At 40.8% G+C, this 11565-nt stretch overlaps 1 protein-coding gene across 2 annotated transcripts; it reads right to left on the bottom strand.

The window, feature by feature from the left end:
- Positions 1 to 2357: 2357 nt before the first annotated feature.
- On the bottom strand, positions 2358 to 11116 carry hdr (hematopoietic death receptor). Of its 2 annotated transcripts, none has more exons than XM_076729919.1 (10): positions 10992 to 11116; positions 8596 to 8731; positions 8258 to 8386; positions 8016 to 8127; positions 7774 to 7865; positions 7549 to 7638; positions 5741 to 5781; positions 5425 to 5514; positions 4243 to 4279; positions 2358 to 3965 (listed from the first exon to the last, which is right to left on the bottom strand). In XM_076729919.1, the coding sequence occupies exons 1-10, from the start codon at positions 11013 to 11015 to the stop codon at positions 3673 to 3675; spliced, it is 1044 nt and encodes a 347-aa protein (XP_076586034.1). In that variant the 5' UTR covers positions 11016 to 11116; the 3' UTR covers positions 2358 to 3672. The 2 variants fall into 2 exon arrangements, with proteins under 2 accessions (XP_076586034.1, XP_076586033.1); XM_076729918.1 differs by having other exon boundaries at positions 2447 to 3965; positions 5254 to 5514.
- Between the last annotated feature and the right edge of the window lie 449 nt (positions 11117 to 11565).

Genomic DNA, 11565 nt, shown 5'->3' with positions numbered 1-11565 from the left:
ACATGCACATCTCATTTCCATTTGTTGGGCTCTTTCTCTTATATCGCAGAAAAGCAGTCCAGGGTCTCAAGCAGAGGTCAGTGTTTTCTAAATGGGGTTTGGTTGTAGAGCTGACTTACCAATGAGGGAAGCCAATAGAGAGACACTGAAATTGCATTTGTGTTATTCAGTTGCTTTTGGCCATAATACAGTACCATACTGGCAGGCTGAGAAGAGTAGTTGTACAAAAGAAGTGTGTGTACAGCATTTATGCTTAGGAGCTGTATTTGGTGTTAAAGACATCTGCTTGAAACTTGACTTTTCAAAGTAAAACCTTTGTATTTCACGCAACAAATTATAACACAGCCACCAAGCAGCTGAGCTCTCAGATTCTTAATAGATATGTACCTTCAAATCACCTTTTCCTGAGTGGTAATTTGGCGGGTACACTAGACGGCCACGACAGAATGTTTGCAGTGAGCATTAGTTTGATTCATGAGAGTCAGAAAACTGATTGGTTACAGCAGGGGTATCATTTAACTGAATGTTTCAGCGACACCTCTATTAAATGCTCTGGCTCTGAGTACACACCGTAGGGCTGGAATCTGAATTAACGGACACGGTTATCGCATCAACATTCATAATGGTAATGTAAGACAAAGCCACTTGTCATGAGAGTAAATGAACAGCTAACGCAGCGTGTTATGCAGACTGCTGAATGAGGAATGAAGGAGAAAATGAGGCAGCAAACTGCAGAAATTATTGGCAAGTGAAGGGATGTCTGGGTAGCTCATGAAGACAGATTAATGAGTGGATGTGGAACTTATATTTGTCAATTTAACTACAGCTACAGGACAGGGAAGAAATGCACAGAGTGAAATATTCAGATATGATGATGTTAAAGATCTGGCCAATCTCTCTGAATTCCTTTTGGATGAACTCAAATGCAGCAGGAAGGAGCATCCACCCATCAACCCTGGCCGGTTGCAGCATGTGCTTATGTCTAGCAGGACGCTACATGTCTCCTGCTGAGTCACCACCACAACATGTAGCAACTGCTATGGCGGCAAAGGTGTCTGAGGGTATGAGGTGCTGAACAGAGGTTTCTTCCGTTTTGGGTCCTGACTGTATTGCTCAGCGGTGATCTTAAAGAATACTGCTGTCCTGGTGCTCTTAGCGTTGTCATTGTGAGCATGTTAGCATGCTTACATTAGCATTTAGCTTAAAGCACTGCTGTACAGGGCAGCCTCACAAAGCTGCTAGCAAGGCTGTAGACTCTTATGCCTCATTCATGCTATTCCAGAGTTCCGGTAATTTTGACTTTCCATGGTTCATATTAACATCAAAGTCATAATTATGGCTAGAAAATTAAGATTTTTCCGAAAGCTCTGATCTGTCTTGGCACTTCATAACAAGGAAGTGCCTTACAACCCAGCAAACATTGGCAACTCCCTTAAGTCAAAGTATTTCGGTTAAATGGGAGGAACTTGAATTCAGGAGGTATATGTTGCATTTTTCTGTTTAACAAAGAAAACAGTGTAAGACTATAACCTTTCTTGATATTTTGTGAGTTTCTTTTGTTTATCAGACTAAAACGACAGCTTGTGAAATGCCACAAATTTGCTGCTTGCATTCATCTCTCAGCTGAAACTACACGGGGCTATACTACGAGTCTGGACAGGCTGAGGCTAGCTGGTTAGCATGCTAACTTCAGTAGCTACATCTGCAAAACAATACGTAGACATCTTTCACATAATGTCAGAACTGTTGCTTTACATTCTGTTAATAGTGTTAATTAATTTCTTTATTTTTTTAAACCAAGATTCTGGCCATAACTTGCACCTAGAAAATGTCCTGGACATAGATTTGTTGCATGAACTGTGGTAATACTGATATTCAGTATGCCATATTAACTACACATACTCAACCTGTGTCTCTATGCTAAATGAAGTATCTGTATCTGTTATAAGTATCTGTTAAATAAAGGCAGCTGATCAACTAATCAACTGATAAACAGAGAACTGATATCCCATTCAAATAAAATGACAATTATTGTTCTATGTCACGATGTTTTGCCTGTTCTTCATATCTCACACTTATCTTGAGTGAGCACTGGAACTGTTGGGGTGTGGCCCAGTTATCTAGCAGGCACACTGGCTCAACTCAATTTACAGGTTACAGTGTGGCAGTGAATTTAAATGATATTCAATACAAGCCTGGGAGTTTGCATAAGTGCACAGTTTCCCACATATATTTTCTCTGCATGAACACTCAGCTCCAGCCAAACCTGAGCAACAGCACTGTACGGGGTACTTGCAACTTAAAAGCACATCATTTCAGTCAAAGAAAAAAGAAAAAGAAAAAAAGAGAGGGGAAGTGTGAGAAAAGTGTTTATTACTTTTGCACATTTTCACAGTCACATCTTTTTTTCTCTCAGAAGCATAATTCTGAATTGGATTTTTCAGAGCCTATCAAGCTGTAATTAATCTGTAAAATAGGTCTGTAAAATCTATTAAAAAAACTTAATTTAACAAAGAATTTCAAACACTTCAGGGCCTGGAAGTGAAACACAAGGCAACAGGCTAAACTGTAAACAAAACAGAAAATAGGTAACATTGTAATTACCCAAGTGGAACCTTCTGGAGTTTAATAAAACTTCAAAGCTGTCATTGTTGTGCTTAGGATTATGACAGAAGTGTAACAATAAACCAGAAGCATGATGCAGATAAGAGATAAGAAAGGTGAATTCATTTTGATCAGGTGATTTGCACAAGTAAACCAACAACCAATCTGAACCATGAACTCTCTCAATAAACAAGTCTACACAATAAGGGAGAGAACCTATTATTTAAATAAACTCAAACACAACTGCTCTCCACCATAGGAACTTCAAATACTTCTAGCAATTCCACTGATCACTAGGTATTTTGTTAATTGCTTGATATGTTTCATTGCTAAATCAGTGCAACCATTAAGACTTTCATTCCCAGGGATTGGCAACAGTTAAACTGCACTTCCCTCTGAACAAGACATCTTAAGGAACCAAAATGTTCTTTAAGGCATCACAGTCACTATGTGAAACAATCAAACCTGTCATTTTTCTTTCAGTAAAAAGCAATCATTGTATACGTAGAATACAAGACAGCAAACACTTTTTGTCATTAAATACTATCGACAGAAGGAAATAAATCACTTTCAGTCAGACAAAAACAATGTCACATTGGATTGAGTGTAAGCTCAAGCAGACGTCATGTGATGTCAATGTCATTAAGCCATGTTTGTCAAAACAATACTTAAATTTCTCCATCAGAGCTGTACAGTACTGTAAAATGCTCTTCCTGAAGTAGGAACAGCTTCAGTAAAAGTACAGGTGAGGTTTTTTCTTACGAAAAGACCACCATGGGTGGTAGCCTTGTGCACTGCTCCTCCAAACCGTGTTAGAGGACACAGCAGCTTGCAAGAAGCACCAAGGACCTGACACCATGAGTGATATTCATGAGACTAGAGTACTCATGCTTTCTGTTACGAGAACTTTTGTTCTGTAAAGACCTCTATGGGCCTAGTAGCCTTATGTGACGCTTGTTCAACCAGTATTGGATGGAATACAAGCTTTCAGAAACAAGGACCACAAACCATAAGTGATATTCAAAGAATACACGTATTCAGCAGGGTTTCCTGAAAACAGTTCACCTCTCACTTCTCCTCGAAGATGTAATGACCAGAATTAATGGCATTCTCTTTGACGGTCTCGGCTGTTCGCCTTTGATTCAAATCAAGCAATGCTTTCAGCAGGTCATTTAAGCTGGCTTCTCTGCCCACTTTCTCCACCCAAATATTTAGCAATTCATGGATCTTGTCTTCATACAGAAGGTGCTCTTTGCTTTTGATCACATTGTCGCTAACACCGAGGTGACGGAAGAATCTCTTGTGGTAGTCGATGTCGACTTCTTCAAAACACTCAAAACATGCCCTCAGAGACTCCTCACCTGCAGACAAAGAGAAAGACTTTCATTCATGTATCCTGACCTCTCTCAGGTATGTGGTCATCATTGTACATAACATTTAGAAGCTGTATAAGTAAATCCACCTGACTGAGGGGTCTGAGTCCCAAAGCAAGGCTGCAACTACAAGAAAAACTGAAGCTGATGTCCACTGTGGTTTTCGACTCAAGTGCATAACAATGAATCACACTGATGTGTGATCTGAGTAACATAAAGAGGGGTCTAACAATTTAGGGACGGGATGAAAATAAAAACTCCTTACCATTCACAGGAACAAGCTTGGGAAATTGCTCATCCTCCTTAAATGACAAAAGAGAGAAACAATCATTAATATCCAAAGACGTCTGCAGAAAGTCTTCATGAGTCATAAATTGTATCCCTGGCTAATACAACTCATCTCTTATTCAGCCACTTGAATGTTCAAAAATCCCATGCTCCCTTAGTGATCAGGCCGTTGCTCCAGTGAGCGGAGCTGAAAATCATTTCAAAACATGCAAAGAGGTCTTTCAGGTTTGAATGGAAAGAATGCAGGCTAATAAGGAAATCTCTCTTCATGGTAATCTTTAACAGGTGCAACACGGAACATGTGACTCATCAACTCCCAACAATATCAAAACAGCCCTGAACACAGCCACAGGTAACCTGCAACTGTGTCACAACACAGACTAGTAATGCTACTAAACACATGTTTCACAAAGCTTAAAACATCATTGTGAAATCATCATGTGTCACAATGACGATCAGCAAGTCACTGTGATTTTATATAACAGGAGACAGAGAAAAACATAATTTACATGAATGTAAATTATTCACCATTTCCAGGAAGCTTAAACAAAATAGCTTGAAAAAAGTGATTACCATAATGATGATAGCAATAATAAACTGTGTATTTCTATGCAATCGAACAACAGCGGTTCAAATCAATTTCACTTTAACTTGTACAGTATTAATCATTTCCACAGTAAACATTTACTTGGCCTGCATAATATCAGTAGGTGAACACAGTGAATGGTCAAAGTTTTGAAACAGAAGTCAGTGTTGAGTGAAGCTTTGTGATCTTTTAACAAGGCAGCTGTGTTGAACAGATTTCATGCACTTTGTCAGGTAAGAATCAAAGGAGGGAAAGTGGAGGAGGAGCATAGTCTGACCAGTGTGAGGGCACCAGCTGTCATGACAGCAAAGCATTACTCAGTAGAAACAAGCAAGGCGTAAGCAGGTGAGTAGGAAACAAGCGAGCATAGTGGCAGCTTTGGAAATGAGCGGTTGCTCTCACCCTCCTGTTGGGCTCACTGGGGACCACAGGGCTGGCTTGGGGGGGAGATGCGGGGAAGGCATAGGAGGGCAGGCCGGTTAGACTGTGCTGGGAGTTACTGGCTGAGCTGTTGAGGCTTTCGCACAGCACTTTACGCTCATCCTCCATTTGAGCAGAGGATTTGGCTCTCACCAGTTGGCGGGACAGGATCAGGCTTGAGCAGCTCAGCCTTTGGGGTTCTCCGCTCCTTCCTCCCTCAGTGGGACGGTTGTCACTGTAGTGCTGGAAAGGAAGAGGTGTTCAAACACACATCCTTTATGTCCTTTTGAAGAGAGAATCATCCTCAAACACCTTTATTTTTCTCAGGCTACTGTACAGTCGGTACAGGCTGTGGTTTTCATCTTTATTCTTGAATTAAATCTATCAGTCTAAATCTATAAGTCTGAGGAAACTTAAGTCATTGCAATCAGCTCATTCTACTGATGTGCTTCATCATAAGAGAACTCACCGGCCCAGCTTTCAGCCCATCTGGTAGATTTCTCTGAGAATCTGAAGGGATGAGAGGAAAGGAGTATGCAATGTTACAACATTCCCCAGAAGGCCACATGCAGCTATTTGAAGGCATTTACAGTATATGTGACATGAATATAAGTTGGCGGGTATATCAACACTGAATAACAAAGGGCATTCAGTGCAGCACCTGACAGCAGGGGATTTTCATACTGCGATGCAGCGCCACTTTATGCTGGATTGGGTGAGTTTATAACCAGTGTGATAACCAAAGGAGAATACTTCCTTTGATTTACTTGCCAAAAATTTAAGCAGTCCAGTTTCAAGTTCTGTCTAACAGATGACAAAATACATCCTTGCTGGCAGCATGGCACAGGATCATTATGCAGGCCTACCTGACATTTGCGTTTTATCCTACTACACCTCATTCCAACATCAGCAGGAAGTGTCAGCACGTCATCAGCAGCACCTGCTGCTGTGTGATCATCAGCTTGAACAATCAACATCGTACATGCCATTTGCAGTCCAGTTAAGCAGGTCTCTGTGCCCATACTGCTACAAAAACATGCAGCGAGTTGGCAAGGCTGTGTGAAGCACAGCCCGTGTGTGACAAAGCCACACAGCCTGCTGTGATACCGTTTGCCACTTTACATCCTAAACCATTCAGCGCACAAGTTGTTTCTATGTGATACACCCTGTGAATCCAACAACTACAATCTCAGTGGCAAAAATCACACTTTAAACTGTGGTTATTGAATGGCATGCCTTTGAAACAGAAAGGTCTACCTGGAAAGCTGTGACAACTTGTTGATTGTTGTGTGTTAGCTAAACTGTGCTTGCTCTGTTAGCGTGACGCACAGCATTTCCCGCCCATCTGCTTTGTTGACTTTCTTTATCAACAGTATTTTTTATCAGGTCACTCAAAAAAATGCGACTCGCATTTCAGTTTTCACAACAGCAGGTGAGCCACATTTGGGGGAGGGTTGTTATTAACATCAAAGCCAATCGAAATGATTTAAACCAGCTTTTCCAAAACGAGGATATATCTAGGCCTGCATTAAACTGGAGACACTACTCCACATGCAGTATAATCATAGGAGGGACATCTCTCTCTCTGTTTCTCTGCATATGCCATAGTCAGTAGATGGAGAGGCAGAGTGAGGGGAGATTGTCCACTGGTTAATCGATCACAAACGGTCCTCCACCCATTGTCCTCTTGGACAATGGGTGGCCAAATATACTCTGGAAGCTGTTAGTAGCTGCCCACCCAGATAAAGTCTATGTGTGGGAACCCCTACATATTCAGTGGCTTAATCCATGGGTGAGCTTGACATCAAGCCTCACTGGACAGTGAGAAGTGGACACTGTATGTCAATTTGGTTCATTCAAATCAGCTGTGCTATGTCTGTGGAAGCACATGCTACATAAAACATGGCAACGGATTTACAGGATCACCTAACTGCATGTATTACGGGAGTAAGAAGAAACAAGGTGCTTTCCACACAGCACTGAAGCAGACTCAGGCCTAACAAGTGCTGAGGTGTTTATCACAGCAGTCGTTATCATTCAGTGTATGTCGATTGTGGTGTGAAAGAAACTCGACTAGCACCTTTTCTTAAAGATACAAACAGTACATCTTAATATGATTTTTAAGAAATGTTTTTAAAGCCTAAAATATTTAGTCACATTGAACAGCACATTGCCCCTCATTCATTAGACTAGGAAGATTAGGATTTGAGATATTTCCCAGCCAGTATTTTAAATTCCATACATTTTAAAAGATACTGTGTCGTCATTTCCATTTACCTGTTGCTCTACGTCTGCACACGTACGCGACAATTCCTCCAATGACCACAGCAGCAAACAGTATAAGCGGCACAATCACAGAGGCTTTTGCTGATTTAAAAAAACAGAACAAAACAAAAAAACATAATTGACAACCATTAGCACCATATAATGTTAATAATATTGTCAGGTGGAATATATCTTTTCATTGGAACAAAAAGCCATGGCCTCTACTGAGTCGTGTACCAGAGGCAGAGCCGGAGTTGGGCTGAATTTTCTTGCACTCTGTGTTGGAAGTAGAGGTGCAATTCCTCACGATCTCTTCATCTTTTTCACACCTAGTTTGGAGGGAGGAAAAAAGACGATTTCAAGCATGAATGGATTAAAATAAATTAGGCTATTTCAGGAACACACTCCAATTTGGAAATAAGTGAAATAAAAATGATTAAGCATCAGGTGTGTAGCCCGTTTGGCTTGCATAAACTCACTTTAAACACTTCTTGCACACCTCACACGCCTGGTCAGGAGCACAAAATACTCCCAATTTGCACTGACATTCCGTATCGTGAGTGTGAGTACATGCCCTTACAATTTCCTGATCTGAGAAAGCAACATGAAAAAGACCTTGTTAAGTCGGAGTTTATGCTCAGAGCACTCTGAAAAGGTTGACTATTGATTTTTCTTCCACAGTCTTTCCAATCGATAGCGTAAAGCCGTCAAGCAGAATTACCTGAGCGACACTGTGTGCACTTGAAACACTGATTCAGACTGTTGTCATGCTCGGTGTATGTTCCATCGTCACATTCCTCACACGTCCCCCTCTCTCTTGCTGTGGTGCAAGGCGATATCATGCGTGTACCTAACACACACACAAAAACATAACCCTAAAATACCAGTATACACCTACTTAATTGAGCTTTCAACTGAATCTGTCACTCCGGCTGAATAATATCCAATCACAGTCAAACTCAACCTGCTTCATAGCTCTGCTGATGGATTTCTGATTCGAGCTGCTGACAGAACTTTAGTCTCAGTGGACTAAATCAAGCGTGTTTCCATGTGTCTTACCAGCTGGACAGTTTAAACAGCAGATGTTGCCGTTCGGGTACTCCAGGTTGTCTCTGCAGTGGATGTCTCGCTGTGTCCTGCTGGGACCCGCAACAAAGCCAGACCCCATGAGAAGCCAGATCAATACCACAAGAACCTTTGGAAAGAAGATGAGTGCTGTTAACGTGCCAAAAACAAAAAAATCTAGCTATTGTTTGCTCCCTTTTTTCTTGTTTTAGAATCAGTTTTTTTAATCAAAAATGCTACTAATAACATCATTGATCATTTGTAGAACTGTTTTTCAAGAAATGCACTGATGCACTAAATATTTCTGAGATTTGGGCTGCTGATCTGTCAAAACAAGACATGCCAGCTTCTGCTTTGGTAAATTAAAATGGGCAACTTTATCTATATAATTGACATAAATGATCTTAAATCAGTAAATAATCTGATATTTTATGGACCAAATGATGAAATTAGAAGTAGCAAGTACTTCTTTCGGTAATTTTTTAAAAAGTAAAATGCAGAAATTCCCTAGATTGACATTTTCAAATGTGGTTTTCTTTTCTGTTTTAGATTATCATAAACTAAATATCTTTGGACTGCAAAAACAAGACATTTGAGTCACCTCAGAGTCTCAGGGATTGTGATGGGCATTTCATAGAGCGTAAATCTTACATTTTACATGTCAGTGTAATGTTTCAGTCATTCATGTTTGCGTCTGGTCCTTTGATGGCAGTCTACAGTCCTTTACAAACACATCAGTTCCGCTCGCAGGAAAATGGTTGTTTACCGAGTACTTAAAAATATGAGTCAGTTTCCCATGAAAGCTTCCATGTCTTTCAAAAGGTATTTAAGATGATGCAACACTTCATAAGCTGGCCACAGGTTAATAATCAAGGGTAGAGCTGAGCAGGTAAGTGTGATTGGAGGAGGGGATTTCCTTCAGACATGCCAAACAGCCAACACCAAAACAGCCTGATGAGCGCAGCACTGTGTAAATCATCTTAAGTGATGTGAGATTGCCATCTTAAACTTACAGTTCTTACAAGAATTGATACATGTCAGCTCAACACGATCAGGATGTGTCCAAATACAGTCAATACCTGAACAGGTTGAGGGAATAACCAAACAAGGCAATCAGGCCTCAAGGTTGTTGCCCACACCCTGATTTCGTCACATTATCCACATTGCTTCAGTCATAAAGGGGCACCTCCCCAGCATATACACGCACGCACGCACGCGCACACACACACACACACACACACACACACACACACACACACACACACACACACACACCTGCCGAGTATTTCAGCCTACCTCAACTTTAAACAGCGTGCTTAAAACACATTAAACGACAATCAAAAATAATAACAAACTGCTAAACAAAACCCTTACACTATCTGACACGAAGGGGGAAAAAAAATCATACAAACCTCTATTCAAAACAATTGAATGCAACCTTGTTCAAACGCACAGAAATACATAAGAAATTTCAACTACAACACGAAGACATTCTCTGAATCTTTGTGAGCCATGCTTTAAATCGGCATGCACATAATCAGCAACACGGCGCTTCATTTTGACCAAATTCAAATTTCTGGAGGTAGTTTTACACCGTCGCTTCCGCTCGCTGAGTGATCAGGAGCAGGATTACCACGCAAATCAGATATGAAAGCTACAATTTTGACCGGGTCAAGCTGCCCGGCGGATTACTGCCAAGCCGAACAGAGCGGAAATTACTAATAATTCATAGTATTAGTAGTACTGAGTATTGTTCAACCCAGAATTTAGGATATGTACCTGTGTCAATTTCGAAGTGCGCTTCAAATTGTCTTATATAGACAACAGAAAGACACTTGTTTTTTTTAGTAGTAACCGTTTGTTTCATTTTGTTTTCTTTTAACTAAATGGTAACTGTTAATTTACCATCAGCAGTGAACCATAGTGGAGCAGCGCGTGTTTGAAGGGAAGAGCTTGAATGAATAAGTGAGGTTTGGAAGCGTAAGAGGAATTTGGCACCTGAGCTCAGACGCCATGAGAGCTGCTTTGACAGACAAACGTGACATTCTGTGAAGAAACTTGTGTAGACACAAACTAGTCTACTAGGAAGTCCCACAAGTTAGCCAATTTAATTTCCCATTCAAGAAACGTATTGAGAAACTGGAGAATTTCGACAATACGTGGCCTTTCTTGCTTCTTCGGTATTTGAGACAACACCTTTCCGCTTAAACAAATGAGTAATTAATGACGGCCGTTCGGACACTGACTGAAGTCACCGTACGTTCAGTTTCTTTCCGGAAATGTTAGGCTGCCCTCACACGACCTAAACAGACGTATTTCAATAACTCCGCTGGTACCAAACAGTGACACCAGCTGCGCCCAGAGCAAAAGCAAAGTTTAGTGACACTTACCATACATTGTGGGGACTGGGTCATGGTTTGGCAGAGATGTTAAAATCCACCGACTTCATTTAACTCATCTCAAACTTTACGCCCTAGTCTAACGTGCTCCTCTATCAAAGTTTAGCGCAAGTGTGACGAGTTGATGGTAATTGCGATGACGTCATGAGCTGGGCGGGTCCTCAGATGGTGTCTCAGAGTTGCTCCGTCCCACACAGAGACCGCGCCAAGCCATGCCCGCGAAGATCAGGGTAAAAGTACCAATGCAACAATTAAAGATACCCCTTTATAAGTAAAAGTCCTGCATTCCACTTGAGTGAAAGATATATTATTAGGAATACGTACTTCATGTATTTACTTTGACTCTGTATTACATGAATGACTTACTAGGATCACTGATACGTTCAAATGCAAACAGTACTTTATCTATTCAGTGCAGCAAAAGTAAAGTGCCATAAATATTCAAATTAAGTGCATGCACTACAAAACTGTACATAAGTGCAGTACTTGAATAAATGGGGTTTTCCCTCCAATGCCTTAGAACATTTGCAATGAAAATGAAACTCATTAATGACAAAGTGGATTT

Source organism: Chaetodon auriga, chromosome 5 (genome assembly GCF_051107435.1).
Source record: "Chaetodon auriga isolate fChaAug3 chromosome 5, fChaAug3.hap1, whole genome shotgun sequence".
In the NCBI taxonomy this organism is placed as follows: domain Eukaryota; kingdom Metazoa; phylum Chordata; class Actinopteri; order Chaetodontiformes; family Chaetodontidae; genus Chaetodon; species Chaetodon auriga.
This window is presented reverse-complemented; position numbering and strand designations above follow the sequence as displayed.

What these genes read in the sequence shown, in the direction of transcription:
- hdr (XM_076729918.1), bottom strand. Translation starts at nt 11,015, where the DNA reads ATGACCCAGTCCCCACAATGTATG. An exon ending in CCCAGTCCCCACAATGTATG is followed by an intron (nt 8,732 to 10,991) that starts GTAAGTGTCACT and finishes TTCTTTCCAAAG; the next exon opens with GTTCTTGTGGTATTGATCTG. An exon ending in ATGGGCTGAAAGCTGGGCCG is followed by an intron (nt 5,515 to 5,740) that starts GTGAGTTCTCTT and finishes CTTCCTTTCCAG; the next exon opens with CACTACAGTGACAACCGTCC.